This window comes from Drosophila hydei, unplaced genomic scaffold, assembly GCF_003285905.1.
Source record: "Drosophila hydei strain 15085-1641.00,03,60 unplaced genomic scaffold, DhydRS2 tig00008119-arrow-pilon, whole genome shotgun sequence".
NCBI classification, from domain to species: domain Eukaryota; kingdom Metazoa; phylum Arthropoda; class Insecta; order Diptera; family Drosophilidae; genus Drosophila; species Drosophila hydei.
The window spans coordinates 6,947,788-6,972,086 of record NW_022045830.1 but is presented as its reverse complement, the minus strand read 5'-3'; the positions used below and the strand labels follow the sequence as shown (position 1 = coordinate 6,972,086).

The 24,299-nt window shown below is 38.4% G+C and overlaps 1 protein-coding gene across 3 annotated transcripts; it reads left to right on the top strand.

Annotated features, from left to right (window-relative positions):
• The first annotated feature begins 461 nt into the window (after window positions 1-461).
• On the top strand, window positions 462-22,835 carry LOC111601985 (serine-rich adhesin for platelets). 3 transcript variants are annotated; one of them, XM_023318869.2, is made up of 8 exons: window positions 462-650; window positions 1,154-1,510; window positions 11,867-12,092; window positions 12,863-12,974; window positions 13,197-13,767; window positions 18,938-19,510; window positions 20,435-21,677; window positions 22,777-22,835. In XM_023318869.2, the coding sequence occupies exons 2-8, from the start codon at window positions 1,501-1,503 to the stop codon at window positions 22,817-22,819; spliced, it is 2,778 nt and encodes a 925-aa protein (XP_023174637.2). In that variant the 5' UTR covers window positions 462-650; window positions 1,154-1,500; the 3' UTR covers window positions 22,820-22,835. The 3 variants fall into 3 exon arrangements, with proteins under 3 accessions (XP_023174637.2, XP_023174638.2, XP_023174639.2); XM_023318870.2 differs by having other exon boundaries at window positions 462-767; XM_023318871.2 differs by lacking the exons at window positions 462-650; window positions 1,154-1,510; window positions 11,867-12,092; window positions 12,863-12,974; window positions 13,197-13,767 and adding an exon at window positions 17,234-17,257.
• The last annotated feature ends 1,464 nt before the right edge of the window (window positions 22,836-24,299 follow it).

Here is a 24,299-nt window from a genome sequence, read left to right as displayed (position 1 = left end):
ACTCGCAATCGCGGGCAGTTTAAAAATGTTGCCTTAACAACATTTTATAAAATTTTAGTAAATTGTTATAATAAGAAACAAATATGGGAATATATAGAAGATAAACTCATAAATTTGAGCCTTGTCATATATTTTCATTAAATTATTTGTTATTAACTGTTAATTGAAACTCATCGTATTATATGTAGAGGTCATACAGATCCAGCAATGATAGCATATAATATTTTGGGGCTTATGATGGCGAAATGATCCGAATTTAGCTTATCAGAGCTGAAAAATATATATAAGAATATATATATAATAAAATAATATAAGAAAATATATATAATAAAATAATATAAGAAAATATATATAATAAAATACCAGTCTCAATTAGTTTCGGGAATTGCTGTTAGTATTTAGTTGAAAGATAAGTATTATTACTGCGAAAGTGAAACGGTCACACTAGTGCCTCTGTCCGCAGTTGTCTGCGCGCACTTTAACCGAGCGGCTGTTTAGCTGTTTATACGGTCGACGAAGTTCCTTTGCGGCCACTTAGCATTGTTTTTGTGTGTCGTCGCTCGCTTGACGCTTGTATTAACAAAAAATTTAGTTAGCCAGTTTGAATTGGTTGCAAACGAATTGAGCTATTTATCAATTTGAGGAAATCGGTAATAAATAGTGTCTTAGTTAGAGTCGCCATCTGAATATCTGCATCTGCATATGCGTATGCGTGTGTGTACGTGTGTATTAAAGTGTGAAATGGCGAAAATCAATAACAAAGCAAAGTAAATAAAACGCAGGCGAAAAGTGCATACGAAAGTGGCTGTGGCAATGCAAAGAAGAAGAAACAGCGGCTGCACTGTAAACGTTCTGTTGAGTGAGAAAGCAAGCAGCTTCAGGCCAGGCCCAGTTGTTGTAGTTGTAGCTGTAGTTGTAGTTGTAAATACATACAAGTGGATCCGACGTGACGTGAATTTGTAAAGTGCGCCGTTATAAACGCAGCTTTTGCTGCTGTTTTATCTGCTGCTGGGTCTGCTGTCGTCGCTGCCGCTGCCTCTGCATTTTGTGCGGACTCTTGAAAACTCTGAGCTGCCGCTGTTTTTTAATGTTATATATTTTTTGTGTTATGTATATACATATATTTTAATTAATTCCCATTCTGGTTCTTTAGCTGCGAATAGGGTCAAAATAAAACACGCAAAAAGCGTTTTAATTCCAAGTATTTCTTAAAAAGAAAAAAAGAAGAGAAACAATTTATAAGCGTGTCTGTCTGTGCCTCTAGTGCATGTGTGTGTGTAAACAGAACAACGCGCGTGATTCATACCTTGATACTCCGGGGGCGGCACAGGAAAAGTCGTCGACAGCGCGTGTTGTTGTTGGCCCGAAAGACACGGACACGGAGTCCGTCCATTGAACTGCCGCGGCTGACGACGACGTCGACGACGGCAACGGCTGGTGCTGCTGCGACGCGACTGCGACGCAATTGCTTCCTGGCGAAACGACGCCGACAACAACAACATGGACAAAAGTAAGTATGCTGAGGAATAACAAGAAGACGATGACGAAAATGTAGAAAAGTGAACACAAACAAAAAAAAAATAAAAAAAAAAACTATGAAATTCGTGCCTTGCTGCAGTTTTGCTGTTGTTATTGTTGTTGCTGCTGCTGCTGACACTGCTGTTGGCTATGTTTTTAGGGTGGGTCCGTTTATCTATGCCTTTTGTGCTCTGCGCTTTGCGCGTCCATTCGCATTGTTGGGTGTGTCCCAGGGTGGGCGTGCAAAGTTTCTAGTTTTTTTTCCACAAGGACATTAACACAACAAATTTATTGTTGCAGTTGCAAATACAAATTGCGGTACTTAAATTTAACGTTAACGTACGCAGCACAAAGATTTTAGATTTTCGCAGAGGCTCAGCTCAACTCAAGTCAAATAAGAAAATAATAATAAAAAAGGTTTGAAACCAGTTTTACAGTTGACTTTATTTTTTTTATTATTTTATTTATTTTTGTAAAAAAAAAGAATTTGTTGTTGATGATTTCATGCGGCAAAGAGTTTAAAGAGTTTTTTTGGCTTTTGTTTTGGCTGCGAACGTGCGGGACTTTGATGGGAAGCATAATGTGAATGGCTAAGACAAAAGATTTGGATTTGTAGAAACTGAACCAGGTAGAAACGGTGTGAGTGGCAGAACAGAGTTGGTAAGCGCGCCAGCTTTTAGAAGAATCTAATGTTTCGACTTATAATACTAAGTTTCGTAAACCTAGTTTAGGACAGAACTTTCAACAGAAGTCGTACATGTCTTATGAAGGGATTGATAATAATATTGGATTTTCTTTAAGTATTGATAGAGTTATAGTATATATATTGTATATACTATAATATAGTCTACCTTTTATAGTATTCTGGTATATAGTCAACAAACCACTAATTATCAATAATTTGTTCGGGTTATATTATACATCGATGTATGGGAATGAAGTGCAAATTGAAAAACAAGTTTTTGTTTGGCAAAGGAGAAATTGAAGTCATTTCTAGAAATTTGATGTTTATATATATATGTATGTGTGTGGTGTTAAATATTGTAAGAGCTGTGCATCTAACAGTATTCTCAATTTCTTTATAAGTTTTGCCTTGATTTTTTATTCTGCCAGGTAAAATTATTTTCTCTAGCCAATTAAATAAAAACATTTTGAAAACAATAAATTTAAACAAATATAACTTGCACTTACTGTTGATAGCATTTATTCTAAATTTTACTATTGTTATTTATTTTTGTCTACTACTTTCATTCAGCACTACTATTTTAATAAACAGGAGAGGCTCAATATATCTCTCTTTAAAATCGAGAAAAACATTGAATTCTGATCGAAAGTAATAGAATTTTGTTCTTAATTCAATTCTAAACAAAAAGTGTGCACCGTTTTATTTTCGATCGAAACAAGTAAAATTTTATTTGGTTTATATTTAGGGAAGTGCAGCGCTCCTATTTTTCTGAACAAACATTTAACTCTTCGCAACTAGCAACTTGGGAAGCTGTACTGTCTGGAAATTTTCCGACTTAACAAAGAAAATATATTAATTTAAATAATTAATGTTGTTATTCTTTCTTTCTGCTTTCGTTCATATTATTATATATATTTACATATATGTATGCATATTGTCATATGTATATTTAAAGCATTATCTTTTATATATCATTGAAATCATGTGACATAATGCCAGCATTTAACCTTTAACCTTTGCAGCTGTTAGGGCATGTGAAAACAGGAGATTGACAGCTAACGGTTATAGACTATAACTTGCAGTATATATATATATATATATATATATATATATATATATATATATATATATATATATGTGTGTGTGCGTGTGTTTGTGTATATGTGCACTCTACGACTTCTCTGATAAGGATAGAGCAGAGTCGTTGAGCGTGCAATATTAATAAAACATGGTTTTGCTTTCTTTGTCAACCTCAAGATTGTTTAAATGTTCATTGTTGTTGTTGTTGATGTAGCTGATAATATAGCTGATTGGGTTGCATATACTCAGCTTACAGCCGACACCCGACAGCCGCCTATCTGCTTCGCTGATGATTTCTTTTGATGAGCAATTTGAGGCACACAATGGGGCTCGTCTGGAATGGTTTTGTCTGGGTCGCATTTGCATCCCGAACAAAAGACGCCGTTGCTTTCTTCCGTTGTTGTTTTTAAGTGATTCGATTTGAAAACTAAAAGTGAAAAATCTTGAAGAATACAAAAGCGAAACAGCAGCAAACCATAAATGAAGCTGATGACCAACAGGAAATGCCCGGACACACAACAACACAACAGTGGTTGTTTCTGATTTTTAATAATAATAATATATCCATTAAAAAATGATTAGTAATGGGTATTTTGTAGATTGGCGGCATTCCATAAAAGACTCTAGAAATATGTTCGTTTCATAGAAATCAGCGCTATTTGAATGCGAAGCTAAAAGAGCTAAGTCATTAACAGTTTGAGTGAAGTATATATACAGGGTATCTGAAAGTCAGGCATGCTATCTTCGAGTGCAAAAGTGTGCATATACACACAACTTATGAAAAATATTTTCCAATTTGACAGGGAAAATTATAAATGTACCAGGTATATTCTAGTCAGGCAGTCAATGAAGTCGGCTATTCCTAAATGAAACTAAAGTCTTATAATTAGACAGAGACTTTACTCATCCTCTCTCTCTCTCTCTCTCTTTCTCTTTACACATATATAATTTGTAAGGCATGTGCAGGGTATCCAGCCGTTGGGCATTCTCGCCTAGCGCACGCTTATATTCCTATTTTTATTTTTTCATAAAATGATTTTTTGAAATCTTTTATTTTAATACGAATCGCTTATCAGTTGCGCCGGTTGCCATTTGATAAATTGCTTGTGGCAAGCCTTGGGTCTTGTGTCTTGTGGGTGTGGCAATTACTTTTCTCTTCTGCTTCTGCTTCTTTTCCATCCTTCTCTTGTGGCTCAGCTCGTGCGTGGGCCAATGGCTTAAAGCATTGCCCAGCCCATGAGCTGACTCCCTTTCCCTGAATTTGCCTACAATTTCTTAACCCATTCGCATTCATAATCGAGTGGATGGATGATTCATCAGGTCTGAAGTTGTGTCACGACGAATGCGAACTGCGAACGCCGAGCAGCTACAAAATTATGCGGATTTTATGTGCTTAGACTCTCTCCCCACCAATGGAACAATCACCCGCATGCAAATAACTGTGAATGCATATTATTTGCAGTCCATTCGAGGGCTTTGAGTCAGCTCCCAACAACTGCTCGATGTGGAAGTAGTCGAAATGTGCTGGCATTTTTTTGCTCTGCCTTCGTTTATCTTATCGCCAACTTATCAGAGCGTACAGTTTTTGTTTTTCTTTTTTTTCTATTTTTTTTTTTTTACAAATTTATATGGAAACATATCGAGTTTTGCACGGTACAAAACTTTTGTGCTGCTCAACTTTCGTCTGACACTGAAAAATAATTATCAAATAAATTACTGCTTGACTAGCAAATACCCAGTCTTGATTATGTTTGACTATGAGATACCATTTTTTTTGAGTATATATTTAGATATAGAAATTCTATATATTTGGAGATTTTATATTTAAAATCTTAAATTAATTAATAAGGATAAGAAAAACATTTGATTATCTCTAAGTAATATATCTACAAGAACTATGTCATTTAACCTGTATAACACAGTTCTCTTATTTTTCTTAGAGTGCTATGCAGTAAGCTAATATACCCGTTATTCTGTAAACAATTTCCAATGCATAAACGTATAAATAATGAAAAACTATGCCAAGTTTAGTAAATGTTTGCGCTGCTTAAACAACCACACGTTATGTAAGTTTATACATATGTGTGTGCAGGTATGAATAAATCTAGGCATGACTGCGTGTGTGTGTGTGAGTGTGTATTTATGCTGCTTGGCTGATTGGGCGACATTTTGTGAGACATACGCTTTATGCTCTTTATCAGTCAATTGTTTAGGCATCATTAATTCTGGTTGCAAACAACAAGAAACAAGAAATGCGGGCGCAAGCGAGTCAGCCAAGCCATATAAACACAAAACAATCCAAACACAAACACACTCACACTTACACACATATATTTACACACATATATATGTACGCATATCATTGAACTGATAAGCGTCAACTGAACTCAAGGCCTCGTCTTCAACGTACCCTCTGGCCTCGTTCTGGCCCCTTCAATAGCGCTCGACTGTCGCAATTGTTTAATTGAAACTCTATAAGTGAAAAGTAACTGTTCCTTAAACAAATTCAATTCCAAGAATTTTCCACTGCTTGCCAAACAAATTGAATGGAAAAGCGTTGACTCAAGTATCTTACTCAATTAAACATAGATGACTTGAAGTGCTTAAGCATTGTTCCAGTTTTTCTTTGAGTGGAGTGAAATGAAAGATGAAATGAGAATGAAGATTTCAGTCTCTTAACTCTACAAGTTCGAGAAATGGAAGTGGAGACTTTGAGTAGAGCGAAAGTCAAGAAACTTGACACACAGCCAAAATGTTCATCTTCTCATTATATATAGTTCAAAATGTGAAGATTTTATTTGGTAAACTTAAAGGAAATTCTGAATTCAAAAGCAAAATCTCTAGATGTCAGTCCCCAAGAGCAATTGTATTTGTTGGCCCCACTTTGTTGAAGATATAAAAACATAGAAAGCATTCCATTCATGACTGCAATATGCAATCTCTTAACTAATTATATCTATAAATAGCACAGCATAAATAACGTTTCCTAGTGCAATGGAAAAGCGCTTTGGTCTGAATGAAGTACCATTAGGAAAATGTAATCAACAAGAGGCTCTTAATGGCCAGCTGACCTCTGGCTGCTAGTCAAGTTGCGCACTTGGCCGACGCCCCCACATAGCTCTGAGTGTACACACGTATATTTATTAGTCGTTTAGTCTTTCATCTTTCAAACACACACTAACACACGCACACACTTTCCATCGTAAAGTCTTTTTTAATTAAACAAACGACGCGTTGCGACGGCGCATAAATCAAGCGCATGCGTTTTCCAATTTAACTGCTTGGCCTTGGCAATGAAAAATGCAATATCTGTGGTTGTGGGTGTGGAGCTGTGGGCACTAGTTTGCTTAAGTGCAGCTGTGGGCGTGGTCGTGGTCTTGGTCGTGCCGAATCACGCGTGTGACAATGACACCCAAACCAAATGACTTAATCAAGCTGCATGACACACACATGAATAGACGCTGCTCTGATAAGCTTATGCGCCACACACACCCACACACATGAAACACATTCATACACACACACACACACACTCAATATTAGGTAGCAGTGAATAGTTTGTCTTTTATCAGCTCGGATTACACTGTCTTGACGCCGTGATTCATTCATTGCGATAACTAAATAACTGCCAGAAGCTAATTATTGAAGCACACAATTCACCGGGAAAATACGTGAAGTTTCTCCCACAAGCACTTCATGGGGTATATACATTTTCCATTGCAATGTACATACAATACATTTAATAAATGTTGATAAATGATTTCTGAATGTGAATAATATAAATATATTTATATTTATATTTATATTTATATTTATATTTATATTTATATTTATATTTATATTTATATATGTTTATATAAATTTTTATATAAATATATATATTTATATTTTCAGGCTATACGATCTGAATCTGAATAATATAAATATATTTATATACATAATGTTAAGTATACAAACATTTACCTCTTATTGGCAAGTGTATTCAATTTTCGGCAATTTGTTGGCTTTGTCAACATTTTGTTTACTTTGATGTTTTCCTCGTCATTTGGCACGCAACGCCTTTGCGGCGTCAACTGTGACCTTGGCCCTGAGTTTTTCTCAATTACCGTTACATGTCAGTCAACTAGAGCAAACATAAAGGTCATAAATGTAACAAGGTTCAAGGACGAGCCCATGGGAACTGCAGTAAAAAGGACTTACGTAGATAGAGCTGAGTGTTTTAATTGTCCTAAATATGTGCTAAGCGAGTCATTAAATTGTAATGAATTAAATTTTATATTTATTATTTGTTTAATTTTTTGTTAATTTGTTAAATATTGCAACCTGCTTTAAGTATTTTCGAAAAGTTTTCAACTTTAACAAATTGAATCTGCTATGGACTTATTCTGACACTAAGACAGAGGCTTTACGCAAACATATAAATTCGATATGAATTTTATAAATTTCTAATAGTGTTTGACATATTTTGACTTATTCAAGGTTGAGTCACATTAACTATATAAAGAAATCTGAGTTGAGACAACTTTGCTTCATATATTTTGTATATAATATATGCTTCACGTACTTTCAATGTTTTATCTAATTTTCTTGGTGCTTAAACTAATTAATTTACATTTCTTATAATGTGTTTTGGGCACTAGGTGTTTCAATTAGTTTTTATGATTTTCTTATAGCACCCCGCCTGACCTAGTTCTGAAAGAGAGTCAGTCGTAAACACAACCTTTTTGTGGCTTTTCACCTGCTCGTTCACCCTAGTTTGCTGACAAACCAAGTGTGGCTGAGAGAATCAAGTATTTTTTAAATTTATTGCTACCAGCCACGCCCCATACCATTTTTGGCTTCTTTTAAGTGTGTTAAAACTCAGGCAAACGCAATTTAACATTTACGGTTCATGGCTCAAGCGATATAGACAAAGCCAGCCAAAAACTGATTCCTAAGCCAATTAGCATGTGTTTCTTCAAGTGCAGACAAAATGGGGGGAATTTATCTTCATACACACGCACACCCACACCTATACGAGGTGTTGGTGTGCCACTAGAACCGGTTGAACCTTTTACCCTCATAATATATAAGCGTTGCAACCAGGTGCGCTTTTTATGTGGCCTGCAAATTGATTCATTTCCATGCGTCACTTTGTTAACTGCCCAACACATTCGACAACTGTGGTCAACAGCTCAATAGAGCAGCTCAAAGAAAGGGCATTGCTATCAAAGCTGGGGAATGAAAAGGTCGAGAAAGCTATTAATCATCTGGATAAGGTTCAATAATCTCACTCTTCACACATATAGTTAAATGATCTATTCGTCAAGGCAAACAAGTAAGTAATCAAGCATAAAGAGGTTTGCTTACGGGTTTCTAAAGAGCTCTTTAATCCCTTCTCTATGCCGCAATTCACCTTAGCTGAGTTATCAATTTTTCATTTTATTAATTGATAAGACGGACTTACAGTTCAGCAACTGTTTTAGCAAAAGGTCGCATATCTCTATTGACTGATGTAACTATATTGTATGCAAATTCTCTTATCAAGTGTGCCATTTACATTATGAAATGTTGCTTTGGCCTAAATTCCATTCTGAGACAGTTACAAAACACTCGCTTTATAGCGCATTTCCATTTGTAAATCAATCGAGTCTCTGATAAATTATTGTTCATATTTAAGATTTGCATATTTTTATGGCCAATTTAAGCGACTTGGATTTTTTTGACATTGAGTCAGCCTTTTAAGCACAGCTCATCCCATTTGAAGACGCCCACTACACACATAAACGCCCTCTGGCGGTCAAAAGTGTGGACTACAAGCTTGTCATTTTCTTCAATTTTGACACATTTGCACGATTTCCCAGTTGGATTTTTCACACGACACCGCGCGCCATGGTCGTCGCCTCATTTTTCAGCGGCTGTCGCTCATATTGCTGTTGTTGTTGTAGCAGTAGTAGTAGAATTAGTAGTAGTAGTAGTACTAGTTGTTGTTGTTGTTGTTCGTGGTGGTAGTTTTCACCACTTAATGCTGCAACTTTTCACCATTTCTCAGCATTTAGCTGGCGCGCCTCATTTCACAAGCAACGCTCTGCTCGCTCGTCGTTGCATGCTTCCCATTCTACAATGTAAATGTATGTGTGTGTGTAGTCAGATTGCATTTGTAGTTGTTAGCTTTGTGAGCTTTGTGTTCGCTGTCTGTTGGTTTATTAAAGCGCACATTCAGATGCGATGTGTTTGGCCAAAAGAAAGAAAATATAAAAGGAAAAAAAGAACAAATGAGAAATGTCAGTGCTCGACTCATAGATGCCCTGCAGCATAGTAACATAAGTACATAAATTAATATTGATTGTATTCCTTTGATTTTTGCATGGATTCCAATTGGCATGCGTGGCTAACCGTACACTACTTAACTACTTAGCACAAACTATTTATTAAGTATAATCAGTTTTATGCTTTCCATTGGCTTGTTGCCCAAAGCACTCGCGCAGTGTCTTATGCCCGCTCTCAGTCAGTTTATAGGGTGTGCGGCGACAGTAACAAAAACCACATTAAAGGTTCATTTGGCTCTCGCTTTGTTTGGCTTTGGCGTGGGGTTAAACTGTAACTGAAATACGGCCGTGTTGGCCCAGTTACAAATCGGCAGCGACTTCAACGTTGGCTCCAGCACTTTTGCCACTTCTCTCTGTCGCTACTCTCTCTTTCTCTTGCGCTCTCTTTCCCTCCCGCTTTCCTTGGTCTTGTGCAACTTTTAATGTTGTCGTCGTCTGCAAATAAAGTGAAATTATTATGTGCGCCACACAAAGCTGCTTTAGATTGCTTTTGGCAGGCACTTCAACGTCGGTGGTCTGCTCCTCTCTACCCTCAGCGGCCCCGAACACCTTGCGTCAAATTGAAAGCATTTCGATTCACTTAACAGTCCGTCATAATTGTTCATTATGGATGTCATTAGAGTCAGTCCGCTTCAGCTATTACGCACTGCTAAATGGTTTACACTCTAAGTCTCCAAGTGCCACAGCTATCCACTTGCCCATTCCAAATGCAATCCTCAGCATTCGAGCGCAACACGTCATTTGTTGGACTTCTGATTGTCTGGCTATAAAACTGGCCCAGTCTCATTGGCCCACATAAAGAACATGCAATGCATTCACTGATACGCCCAAGAACATCACGTTCAATTGGAATTTATTTATTTGCTCGAATACCCTATGAATGGCCTGAAGAGGTTGCTCGTTTTCAATACAAATGAATGGTTATGCGACAATATAAACTTATGCCTTTGTAGACTTGTTGTTGTTCGGTTCTTTATCAACATTTTGACCAGTTCGTAGGGTATTTATATACTCTTATAGTATTTTATAGTATTCAAGTTGTTTATCAACGTTTTTTGTATTTTTATCGCAGATTCTAGTTTCCTTTCGCACTCCTCTCTCAACCTTAAGTCAATAAATGTTTCCGCTTGTGCCTCATTATGTGTCTCACCCGATTTATATCATGTATATATATATTCTATGTCTAAATCATAAAACGAAATGTAGCGAAAATAAAGTGATTCGTGCGGGGGCAGCAGCCTCCAATACCAAATAAGCTGCGATCTGCTGTTATTGTTTCGAAGGCGAGCGAGTCAAGCGTTGCTTATACGTATTTGCTCTTGTTATTGTTGTATCAAAATTTTAATATTTGTAGAAATACATTTATGAATCGTTGTCTATGGCATTGTTATAATGCGTCATGACATAATTTGTTTTATTTTGGGATTTCTGGTCTGAACATAATGAGTTATAATGACTGAGAAATGCGCTACACTTGAAAAGTGACAGAAAATGTCGATTATAATTCATGAAATAAGAATGAATTAGTTGGAAATGCAAACTTTAAAATATATTAGCTTGAGATGAGTTTTTGTCTACTGCAAAGTCAAATTTGTTATTCTTTTTCTTGCTCTAATATGCCGCCCAACTTGTATGCACAATTACTCATCACAGCAAACATATGTATGTGGATATTAATATATATATATATGTCATGCAAAAGTTGCTAATGACATCATTTTAATTGACCACAAATCTCGAGTCTATGGCTGATAAGAAATATATACTGAGGCAAGAAGAAGACCTCATATCATATCAAATGGCACAACAAAATGCGGGGCTTTTGAAAATTCAATTGACATGGGACACAGTCACTGCCAGCAGTAATCGTTAACCCAATTTTGACGCCTAGTTGACTGATGCCCACGATTCGCTTCGTATTGTTTTTTTTGTTTCTATTTTGGTATTATCATTCCCATTCCGAGCGCAGCTCCAAAAATGGAGACAAAGAGCGTGTCATGTAACTTTTACTTTTTAAGCATTTTTAAAAAAATGAACAAAAATGTGAGTGTCACGTAGCAAAGCGATAGACAACACATTAGCCAGTGGGCGGCAAGGGGCGGTAGGTAGATAGACTGGCGGACTGGGGATTGCGCAATAGTAAATATGTGCACTTGGACATTGCCATTAAAATTGCGCGTGTCCCATATAAGGTTACCCCATTGGCTTACTTACATGATGTATCTCTTTCTTACTCTCTCTCTCTCTCTCTCTCTCTGTCTGTCTCTCTCTGCAGCAATCTGTGCAATAGTGGAGTACGAGTATGCTGCCAAGGAACCAGATGAACTGGATCTACACAAGGGTGCCATCATACATCGCATCAAACAGATGCCCGGCGGCTGGTGGCAGGGCACACTGAAAGCCTCCGGCGTAACGGGCATGTTTCCGGATAACTTTGTTCGCGTACTGGAGCCAAGCAGCAATGGCAACCACAGCGATGATAGTGCGGCAGTGCAGCTCAGGTTGGTGACGCAATCAATTTTACAATCAAATGACATTAGCTGAAAATCAGATTTATTTTGCTATAAAATATACATAAACATTTTTATTATTAAAAAAATATAAAAATCTATACATGCTTATATAAGCAAAGCTAAAAAATTATTTTTATAAGCATCATAAATTTGTAAATATAGAAAATCAACTCTAATCTGAGCTTTATTAGCTTTATTTTTGATATTTTTCATATACCATTAAAATAATAATATATTTAAAAAATTATATTGAATATTTGGTCTACAGTTGATTTATTTAAAAAATGATTGTGTTTTATAAATTTATAAAAGCTTTCAATTTATTTTATTTATATATATATTATTTGCCTGGAAGCATTGAATCAGACAAAAATCTTTAAAATAAATATATAAAACATTTGTTTATTTGATAAAATATTAAGTGAGCTTTAAAGCTCACTAAAATCTTATTTTATCTGGCTTGAAAGTTTTGAGTTAGACCAAAGTCTTGACACTAAATTAAAATATCAGCACATGAGCTTTAAAGCTCATTAGACTTAGAGTTTATGTAAATACTTCAAATTTTCTCACTCTATCGCTTCAACATTCTGCCTATTTTAAGCTCATTTAAGCAGCTTTTAGCACATGTTCTAAAGCTGCCTTTCAGCTAGTGTCATTGATTGTGAACAGAATTTGTGAATTCTCTCTTTGCAAACATTTATATATAATTTGTGCACTCTTTTGTCTCTCTCATTTTTATTTGAATTTTACGCTCTTAGGGAGAAATCAGCGACATCGAATCGCCGCTGTAAAGTCATCTACAGTTACACACAAGTCAACGACGACGAACTGACGCTGGCCGTGGGTGATGTCATTGAATTCCTAGGGGAGGTATGTACACAGGCACACACACACAGTCACACACACACATTTATATGTATGTATATATGCATACATATGTATTTAACCACAAACCGCATACACTTAGTGCCCACAACCCCCATTTAACCTCTTTGCCAATAAGTTTTGACGCAACCCAATAACACAGAACTGAAAGCGAATATGAATATACGAAAAAAGAATGTGTTTTTGTGCTGTTTTGCTCTCATTTAGGTCGAGGAAGGCTGGTGGCGTGGACGTTTGCGCAGCAAAGTTGGCGTATTTCCCTCGAATTTTGTGCAACATATCGAACCGTCGCCGATTCTGGCCTCCAAGCGGCCGCCAACGATTGGTGCAACGGTCACGACAGCGGCGCTAACAGCAAAAGCTGCCAACATAGCGACAGCAGCCGCAGCAGCAGCAGCAGGAGCGACAACAACAGCAACAGCAACAACAGCAGCTGCTGCGCCTGCAGCAGTTGCACCTGCAACTACAGCCACAGCAAAGCAATCGAAAAGCAGAGCCACGGCGTCCACAGCCGTTGCAAGTGGAGCAGCTGCTGCGGCTGCGGCTGCTGCTGCTGCTGCTGCTGCGCCCACGTTACCACCGAAGCCACAGCGCGACATGTGTCGCGTGGAGTTTCCCTATGCGCCGCAGAATGAGGACGAGCTGGAGCTCAAGGTGGACGACATTATCAATGTCATTAGCATGGAGCTGCCGGACAAGGGCTGGTGGAAGGGCGAGCTAAACGGCAAAGTGGGCGTCTTTCCCGATAATTTTGTCAAACTCTTGGCGCCCTCAGAAGGTGAGTGTGCACAATAACAGCAATATTTATTTAATTTATCGCACTCATTTGGCATTTCTCGATGAGTTTTGATTTCGCTCTGTCAACTGCATTCATCGTCCGTCATTTGCCGTCATTTGCTGTCATCCGCATCTTCGTTGCGCTGCATCTTTGCGTCTAATTGGATGCAATTTTCCCCAAATTGAAATTTGAAATTGAAAACTCAGGCCCGGGCGGACCAGACCGGCTCGGCTCGGCTCGTCAATTGACGTGACGTCCCCAACTCGTTCCATACAAAAGTCAATAAACGTTTCGTTTCACTAATTGAATTAATTAAAGAAAAACTTGTCGAATTTGTGACGAGTGTTAAATTTAGCCATAGACCAATCGAAGTTAAAGCCACCCAAACAACTCTATCACACTGATAAGACTTGTCCATCAACTTACCAAAATGTCGATGCAACTCTGTCTGCTTAGTTTCAATAATGAACTTTTAAATTTTAGAAGTAATTCTTATACTATATATCTATATAAAAAACCCCGTTTATCACTAACTGATAACAATTTGCCTGCACTGTGATAGTGAATAATTGTCTATGTCTTATTTTGAGATGTTCAGACACAGAAAGCGCTTAAAATTGTTCTAAGACACTTGGGAGTTTCCCTTAGATAATTACTGAATAAATGAATTGAAACTGAAAAGGTTTGTTGAGGTAGAATATCGAATTAATAGAGGGCAACTAGAAGAGCAATATAACTTATTGGACCTTATATAACTATATAAATGTTAGACGCAAAAAGAAATAACTTTTCTTTTATTTTCAAGAAAATAAGAAAATAACTAAGCAGCTTAGCTAACGAGCTCTAAGTTCCTACACAGATAGAGAGTGCCTTATCACATGTAGGTTCTCTAGATTATAGATCTATAGATTATAGGAAATGACATGCATATGGACTTATGTACACATATATATGTGCATCCATCTATGCATCTGTTCGTTGCTCCTCCTCTGTGTGCAACCAAATACTTCTTCACAAATAGTAAAAACACAGCCCAAAATTTGAATGATCAGACAACACTCGAATCACACATCTGTTCAGATTCACTTCACACACACTCACTCACACACACATACAATGCACAACTCGACTCATCTCTTCAACAACATCATCTTAACAATTTTTATATATATTTTTTTCTCTTTATGTTTATTATTACTTGCATTTTGTTGAACGACTTTTATTAGCATTTTGTTTACGTTTCACTATCGCTCTTATGTCTATTTTCTTGCTCTACGAGTAATTCAAGATTTTATTTGTATTTCTTTATTTGACTTTTTATTCGTCTTCTTCTTTTACTTATGTATATATACATACATATATATGTATATGTGATGTCGTTGGCTCTGTGTAATTTTCCTCTACACTTTTCTCCCTCTCTCTCTCTCTCTTCTACTCCTCTTCTATCTTTTCTACAATATTTCGTGTGTAATAAAAAACTTCATTGCAACGACAACAACGGCTAACTACAACTACACTCTGCTACACGACACACCACGTTCCACACACACTCCACTCCACACTCGACACACTCTATACACTCTACACACGCACACCAAACTGCACTGATGTTCCGGCAGCGCCTCTGCCCCCTCCACGTCCGCGGCCACGCACACGCCGTGGTGGCGGGGCAGCGGGTCCGGGAGCGGGACCGCAGCGCGGCGGCTCTTTCGAGTTCTTGGGCGCTCGTATGGCCAGCTTTATTACGACGATTTGTATGTAAACGAGTTTTTCCAGTGGCAGCCGCCAGAGTTTTTCTTTTCGTTTTTGGCCAGTTTTCATTTTCCTTTCTCCGTGCCGCGAGGCCTTTGCGATGTGAAATGGAAAATCGCTTGGCTCTTTTTGGCCATGTACATAATTTCTATGATTTATTTTCCATTTTCATTATTATTATTATTTATCTACCATCTCGATCTGGCTTTCTTTGGCGCCGGCAATGCGCTCGAAAAATTAGACCCAGTCGCGGAAAATCTTAGCCAAAGCTCGCTTGGCATCGTTTTCCTTAGCCATTTCGAATGCGGTTTTTCATGTTTGTTTTCGCTTTTAGTTGTCAATTTGCATGGCTAAACTTGTTTATGTTTTTGCTTGTGTTTGCCTAGTTATTTGACTTGCCTTTTGTTAAACATTGTCTTTTGTTGCCTGCGAGGCTTTGGCGTCTTCTGCGCGTTTTTATGGCGCTGCTTAAAACGCGCCTGCGTCGCTTTGACTCACTTACCTAATTAGTTAGCTGCTGCTTTGCATTTTATTTTACATATTGTTAATGTGTATATAGCTAAGTTATATATTTAAATCGACTCATGTTGCATACTTTGCGGTTGCCTGTAAAATATATAAAATGTTCCTTATATAGATATAGATATTTTTGTTGATTTTGCACATTTTGTTGAGTAATTTGTTCGTAGTTGGCTTTAATTACAGGCCAATTGTAGCTGTTACATATTTGGTTTTAAATTCTAAACATAATCAGTAGGAAATACGACTTGCAGTTGATTTTATGTCTGCCTTTTGCTCTTAATAAAGCACTTTATATTATTAGCTATGCACTGCTTAATAATATGATTTAGTTACAACCAGAACAGGGTTATCAAATTGCATCTTAACTACTTTTATATTCAAAGCTCATTTGAATAATCTTAATTAATAATTCTAACTGATATCTCCCTTGAAGTCGTCCTGAAATATCAGCAGTTAAAACCGAGTTTTTGAATTCAATTTTACTCTTTGAAAGTTTTTCTCTTTTGATAATCTGAATAGCGCACATTTCATAGCAGAAAGTGTATACAATATTCGTTGCAACTGAATTCTCTTTTCGCATGTAAATCAAATTTTTGTATACTTTTTATTTTCTGGCTTTGCTGTGCTATTAGCTTTTGTCAACGTCGCAGTTCCAAAGGCAAAAGCAAAAACAACAACAGCAGCAACAACCGCAACGCAAAACCACCTTCGTTCGCAACAACAACCACAAAGCACAACAATATTAAAACATCACTTGTAACTGGTTTTAGTGCTTCGTTTATTGTTTTTGTTGCGGCTTTTGTTCCAATTTGATGTTGCGCTCTTTGCTTGCGAGTCTCTTGCTCTCTCTCGCTCTCTCTAGCCTGGCTCGCACATAATCAACTTGATCATGAGCACTGAACTTCATTATGGGCGCACATTAGGCAGCGATTATCAGAGCCGAGCCCCGCAACAACAAAATGCGCGCGCTTCACTTGTCGACAGCCGCTCTCCACTCCACTGTCCGCTCTCCGCTCTCTGCACCCTTCCATCATTGTTTGATTGCTTTAGTTTTTGGCTTATCAACAATGTTGCCAGAGAGTGGCTCTCTTGGCATGCCGCTCTCCCAAGTCCGAGCAGCGCTTGTTGTACCTTTGCCAGCATTTTTGTTTACCTTTTTGGCTCAGTACGTTTTGATTTCTTGACCATTTACGTTATTCAATTATATTTCTTTTTGGTGCGGCGGCAAGTTTTTATTTCTTCTCTCGTTTCATTGTTGTTGTTGTTGTTGGTGTTGTGACTGGTGCGTGTGATACAATTACCGTTCTTGCGGATTTCTTTTGCTCATTTTGCTGCTTTCTGCAACTGCATTTGCCACATGGGCCGAAACCATGGAGTTTAGCTAATTGGCAACTTTTGTTGCGCTTTGCGAGTTGTCGCTGTGGAAATTGAAACATATAATTAAACACACACGCATATGTGCACATGTGTGTGTGTGTGGTGTGTGTGTGTGCGAGAGATTGATGATTAGCCTGTTAAAAGTTAAAATGAAACGCAGTCATCATTAAATCAAAGCAGGCAGTCAAGTTTGTTGCCTAAGTCTTTCGTTTTTTTGTGCTTGTGCGCGCTCTTCGCTTTGCCGCTGGCAACAGCACCAACAACAGCGACGCTCAATTACTCAATACTTAAAAATAAAAATATAAATAAATAAATAAATAAAAATATCACATATATTAAATTTCAATTCGCGCACAACTTTTTGCTGCTGCTGCTTTTGTTGTTATTATTGCTTGCGCCTGTTTGTCATTTGGTAGCAGTGAAAGTCGTCAGCGCATTCGCTTTAGCCACTTGCAATTATCTACGACTCGTAGCCAAGCTGTCTATTCTATGGCTAACTTTTTGTTGTCATTTATTTGTCCGCTGTCCATTGGCTGACGTTGTTATTGTTGCCGTTGTTGTTATTGTCGCTGTCGCTGTTGCTGCTTTGTTTTGCGTGACCTTTACACATTTAAGCGTTACTCAATCAACGTGTGCTTTGATTTCTGTAGCCATCAACAACATTTATTGCTGTTTATTTATGTATGCGCGCCTCGCACATTTGCTATTTATCTTAAACCATTTGTAGTAGAGATGAGAGCGTGTCTCGGGACACGAACGGGACAATTTACTGCATTCAACTCGATCTGTCTTAGCATGTTCATGCATTGTGTGTTCATTTTACGTTTCTGAAAAGTAAATTCAATAATTAAATTAAAATTTTGGTAGACCTTTTATTGTTTAAGTTCAATTAATGTATTTTCATATTTTGATATAGAATTTCTTAAATACTTTAGCTAATTTCAAAGTCTTTGGCAATACTTCCAAACTCATCGAATTGTTTTGCTTATAATGCTTAGAGTATGTGCAGATGTTGCATGTGATTTGTGATTGCTGTGTGCGTGTCACGCACGCATCTCTAGCTGATCATTTGTAGTTTGCTGTGTGTGAATTGGCTTTTGCATTTGGCTCCTACGCCACTAGCGCTTTGTTTGACATCCACGTTAATTTATTGACATTTGGCAACAGTTGAGCAGCGAAACTCGTTTCGTTGTTTGCATTATCGCTCAGCGCAGCTTAGCTCAGCTGTTGCGGTAGTCGTTTGGCCGTTGCCATTCTGAATGTTAGTCACGCCGACGCTCGCGACGTGCTCATCTTTAATAATAAACACAACACAACGCAACACTCAGCTCAAGTTGACCTGACTTGTCTCGTCTGGACGGAACTCGTCTTGAAGTGCGCGATGTGTTGTTGTTGTTGTTGTTTCTGATCAAACGCTGATCGTTGCTGTTGGGTGGCCTAAAGTGCAGCCCACATTCAGCGATGAACACAAAAACTTCATTGTCTAAAATGATTTCAACATTTTTCTGCCCTTTTGCAGTCGCGCCTATTAACGAGCCATCATCAGCAGCAGCAGCAGCAGGCACAACGCAGCAATCGCAGCGCAAGATAAGCAACACGAGCCACATGACCACAACGAACTCCAGCAGCAGCAGCAGCACCACCACCACCACAGCGGTGACGCAGCAGCAGCAGAGCAGCGCTTCAACCACATCGAAGGTCTATATCAAGAAGACGGGCAGCAGCAGCAATTCGTCTGCAACGGGACGCAAGGAGAGCTTTGGATCTCGCGATTCCCTCAATGATATACTCAGCGAAACGGGTCTGCCGATTGGCACTGTGGCCGCCCAGCGTAAGTCGTTGGAGAACAAGAACCTCGATCTGAGCAAGCTGCCCGGTGGCGCTGGTAAGCAGCAGGGCAACACGATCATAACAACAACAACAACATCCACGAGCAACAACAGCAGCAGCAGCAACACTTCAGCCGCGACGTACGCGGAACTGCGCAAGAGTCTGGACAACATGGATGAGAAGATGAAGTCGCCAACGCCGCCAGTGGTGGGCAAGAAGCCCAGTGTGCCGCTTAAGAAGACGCCCACGGGTGGTGTCCCGGGTAAGTTTGCGAAATTCAATTGAAATGGAGTTACTCAAAGTGCAATCGCTGCAGTAGTAATTGGTAGGCCTAACTTATGAGTTCCCAATAAAATCTCTGGAGTTTCAGCTTTCTTTTTGCAACTTGAAACGGTTCAGGGCCATAGCTTTATGTGTGGGCATTAGCTTAAAGGCCATAAAATTGGGACTTGTTAACAGAGAATGTGAAGGAATGTGCTAGTAGCAAAAAAAGTAGTAAATGTCTGAATGCGACAGCAGTAAAAGTAGCTTGGCTGAAAAAGAAAAAGTAAAATATGTTTGCAAAAACATTAAAAGTTATAGTTAAAGTAGCTAACATTGTTTGTATGCTACAAATCTTGTGAGTCGGGGGCGATTGGAAAAAGTAGTATAGCTACAAATAGTATCAAAAACGGTAATAGAAATGTGGTATAAACAGAGCTTTTCATGAAGTATAACAAATACGGTCATAAACAGTATGTATGAGGCTAAACATAAAACAAAGAAGTATAAATTTGGTATATATAGCATAAGTAATGAATGAAGTAAAAGTTTAATAATAATAAGAATCAATTAAAGATGACTTAGATACGGCAAAGCAAGTCAAAAAACTAGTAAAGATGTAGAAGGAACCACAGATGAGGTAGATAATTAGAGGAACTAATAGAAACGGAGAGAAAGAAAATTATGTAGGCAAATGAAAGAATTAAAAGAGTTTATGGAAATTAAAGATGAAAAAGATAAACTGAAATTAATTTGAGAACTATAGTTATATAGATTCAGAAATTTATGGTTTGAATACTTCAATATTATTTTTTGACCATATCACATTTTAGTTGAGTCTTCGCATTTGCATTCTGTTTGAGTAATTTCATTTCTTCTTGTCTGTATGCCCACTAAATAATACTCGTTTCATTTGCATTTCCAGGCAGCATTCTGGGCGGCGGCATGAAGAAGAAGAGCGCTGAAAGCAAATTAACCAGCGCCGTATCGCACGACGTTTCCGATGGATTGGCTGGCAGTAAACTAGTAGGCGGACAGCTGCCCGAATCGGGCGCCTCTGGCAATGTGGTTATGAGGCGTGCGGCTACCATAGCCGTTGAGGATACGGACTTTGATACTGTGGAACGCGGCTCTATATTGCAGGACATGCGCGCGGGACGCGTCAAGGCGCCCAAACGTCGTCCGCCTTCGGCGGCCATCAATGTGCTTGGCGAGAGCAACAACAATTCGGTGTATGTCAATGGCAGCGGCATGGCCAGCAGCGCCAGCGAGTTAAGCGAAGATGGCGGCGTTGGTGGCAAGCAAGCGACAGGCTCGTCCGATGACAATTCGATGGGCGAGGAACCGCAGCTGGCCAAGCCCAAGCCACGCGAATGGGAAAAGAAAAAGGCGCCCTGGATGGAGGAGCTGAAAGCGTCACAGGTGACGCGCAAAAAGTCGTCGCCCAACGTGGAGCCCCGTGGCGGTCCAGTTTCCGTTGCTGAGCGCACTTCAAAGCTGTTTGCAACCGACCAAGCGACGGTCGTTACCAGCAGCAGCAACACTGCAACCAGCAGCAACACGACTGCATCGAAAGTGCAATCGAGTGCGGTGACCTCATCTAGCATCATGCAGCAGTCTATGATCGTGGAGAGCAGCACCAGTAGCAGCAGCAGCAGCCAAAAGATGGAGTCAGCCACCACAAATATTATAAACAGCAGCAGCAGCAACAACAGCCACGATGCCATCATGTCCAAGAGCATGTCTGCAGCAAAGACGACGGCGACAACATCAATAGCACCAGCAGCAGCAGTAGCAGCAGCACCTATTGCCGCACCCACTGCCATGAGCAGCGATGAGGAGTCACGAGCGACACGCCCCAAAAGCTTGGCGATACGTAATCGCAGCGTGTCACCCCTGGTTAAGACGAGCAACAACGCCAGCAGTACGCAGCAAGCGGAGAGGAGCAACAATGTCAGCGTGAATGACAGTCCTGCGACATCGTTGCTCAACAATCATCAAAGCAACCTAGACGCCTTGCCACGAGTGCAGGAGCTCGAGTGCCGCTTAGATAAGTTGGAGACGACCGTCTTGACGCAACAGCGCACCATCGAGGAGCTGATCCGGACGCTGCGCGAGGAGACCGAGCGCGTGAGGGTGCTACGCGGCGAACTGGACAAATATGCGCAGTGCGTGACGCAAGTTTGAAGCAGCTTGGAGTTCCAATCACTCGGAACTCAGCCAAGTTCTGCCCATAGTCGTGCTTGCACCCTGATTGTTGTTTTTTGTTGGCCCGCTTAGCTGTGTGCGTTTGCTTTAGAGATTTCTGTAGTTAAAATCCATTTTAGCTAGCCTTAATCTATATGGTTTTCTTAACTTTAAAACAAAGAGAAGAGAAAATCGGAAAATGGAGCTGTCGATAAAATTATTGTTTATTATTACATTCCAATGCTTGTCAAACTGTGTGGCAAACCGTATCGAAGACAATCCCAACATTGTAGAGCGTGTACGAAAATCAAACCCAACTTGTACTTATCAACCGAAATATCAAAAATATTCAATGTTAGATTCCAGCTAGTTCACAGCGAGCTGCATTTTATCCATATATCCAGTAGATAACGCTATATTTATATATACACACTATACAACTCTATGATTATGTAAATTTTTGATCATTTTGCCATTCTTTGTTTAAACTCAAAAATTTGGTATAAATTTGCATGCTGCATAAATGTTTCAGTTCCAATACGAAGTACATATATACATATATAACTATATATCTATATATATTTTTGATAAGTATTTTTTTACAATTTTCTGAAAACTTTGTGGGCATTGTGTGATCTTTTTAAAATGAGCTGCGCTTTAGCATAAGCATATATCCCAATTACAGTTTGTTTTGTTCATATGATTATGATTATTTTTATGATGTATTAAAGTTATGAAACATGTACTATAAATACTAAAACGAAGATATACAAACACATAAATAAATAATAATGTTCGATGAAGATGCCTAAAGATTAAGTAATTCAAATAAATAATTAAAATGAAACGTTTGATTGTCTCTTTTGTTTTTGTATTATTTCTTTCCTAACTCATCTCATCAAATCGTCAATTATCAATTCATATCATAAGAAATCATTGCAATTTAAACTTAGACTATAGACGTGTAGATGCACTTTAGCTTAGCTTACCCAAACAACTCAATCCTTTTAATCAACGGCTCAATATATCCACATATATATATATATATATAAATAATTTGTTTTTTTTTTTATTAAACAGACAACAAACACGTCGCGGGAAATTTGATAATTGGATGTTCTGAGTCAACAAATTCAGCATTTGTCATTTTTTTATGAATGTACAGCTATTCCTTTTAATTTTGTGATAAGCTAAGCGTATATTTAATTATTGTGCATTTGGAACGTTAAATCATTTAATAACAACAATATATGGCTAGCTAGCAAATAAGATTAAACATATAAAAAATAAAGCCCATATTCCAATTATTAGCAAAATGTTGCAAATTTCTTTTGATAATATGATATTTAATATTGCTTGTAAATAATGTAAATTGACATATGGCTTGATAATAAACTTTAATAATAAACTTAAGAATAATTTTTAATTTCTTGTTTCGCATCAAGATGCCTTGAAATTACATATAATTTTTAAATTTGTATTTCCGTTAGTTAATGTGGTGGCGGACGATATGTCAAAATTGTGCGTTCGCAGCTAACTTAACGCATCTCAAGCTTGCGCTTGCAGCCAACTTCATATAATTCTAATGTCACTTAACAGGGCTATGTTAAATGACCTAACATACAGCTTTAGTGCTTTAATGCAGTTGAATTAACGACAGCCCACGAACATAGAGTTGCTGCCGCTGACCGTTGGTCGAGCACGAAGCTTACACGCAACCGACTCTTTGACTGTAAAACAAACTTGTCCGTTCTTTTCTGAGCTGAATCTTGTGGGCTGCTTTGATGTTGATCCGTAAAAGCTGTTGGCACTGTGGTTGTTGTTGTGATTCTGCTATGCTTGCAAATCAAAGCTAATCAACATGTTCCACAGTGGTCCATTGTCTATGATTTAAGATGGCAAATATTTATTGAGGAGAATAAAGATTGTATTTGTTATTAAAAATATTTAGGTTTATTTACATATATTTATCCGTATACAAAATTATCCTGAATTATATTAACATATTTGAGTGGCTCTCTTTTGTAACAGTAATATATAGAAAAATATGATAAATTGTCTGTAATTTTGCTTGTTTTACACCACAAATTAAAGCTACAAACATTTTAAAAATGAAATATGAACATTGTCTAAATGGGAATCATTAAATAATATGCTTCAATTCTTGTGACGCTGCTAGACACTGTACGCCGACAGCCTGTGAGTGTCTGCATGCTAGTGTGTGTGCTTGCACGTGCGTATGTATGTGTTTGTACTTGTGCTTTTGCCTTTCTTGTGCGCTGCTGCCGTTACTGTTATTGTTGCTCTTGTTGTTGTTATTTTTGCCTTGGCACTTGGCTGCGACTGCGACTGCGACTGGCTCTGCCTCAGTCTCTGCTGGCTGGCTGGCTCCGTCTCTGCCACGGCTCGGCTCGGGTTGACTCGGCTCTGTCTCTGACTTACTCTGAGCTTTTGGCAGCCTTCTTGGGCGCTAGCCAGCAGCAAGCACTTATCAGTTTTCTGATCGCTGTGGGAATTCAGTTAATTGTGGACGCTGTAGCAAAACGGACGCACGGCACAACCTGCACAAAAAATAAACATCTCGAATTCGAACTCGAACTCGA

Excerpts from the sequence above, each read along its gene's own strand:
- LOC111601985 (XM_023318869.2), top strand. Across the intron at positions 12,093-12,862 it reads AGTGCGGCAGTGCAGCTCAG|GGAGAAATCAGCGACATCGA; the intron begins GTTGGTGACGCA and ends TTACGCTCTTAG. Across the intron at positions 19,511-20,434 it reads GCCCACGGGTGGTGTCCCGG|GCAGCATTCTGGGCGGCGGC; the intron begins GTAAGTTTGCGA and ends TTGCATTTCCAG.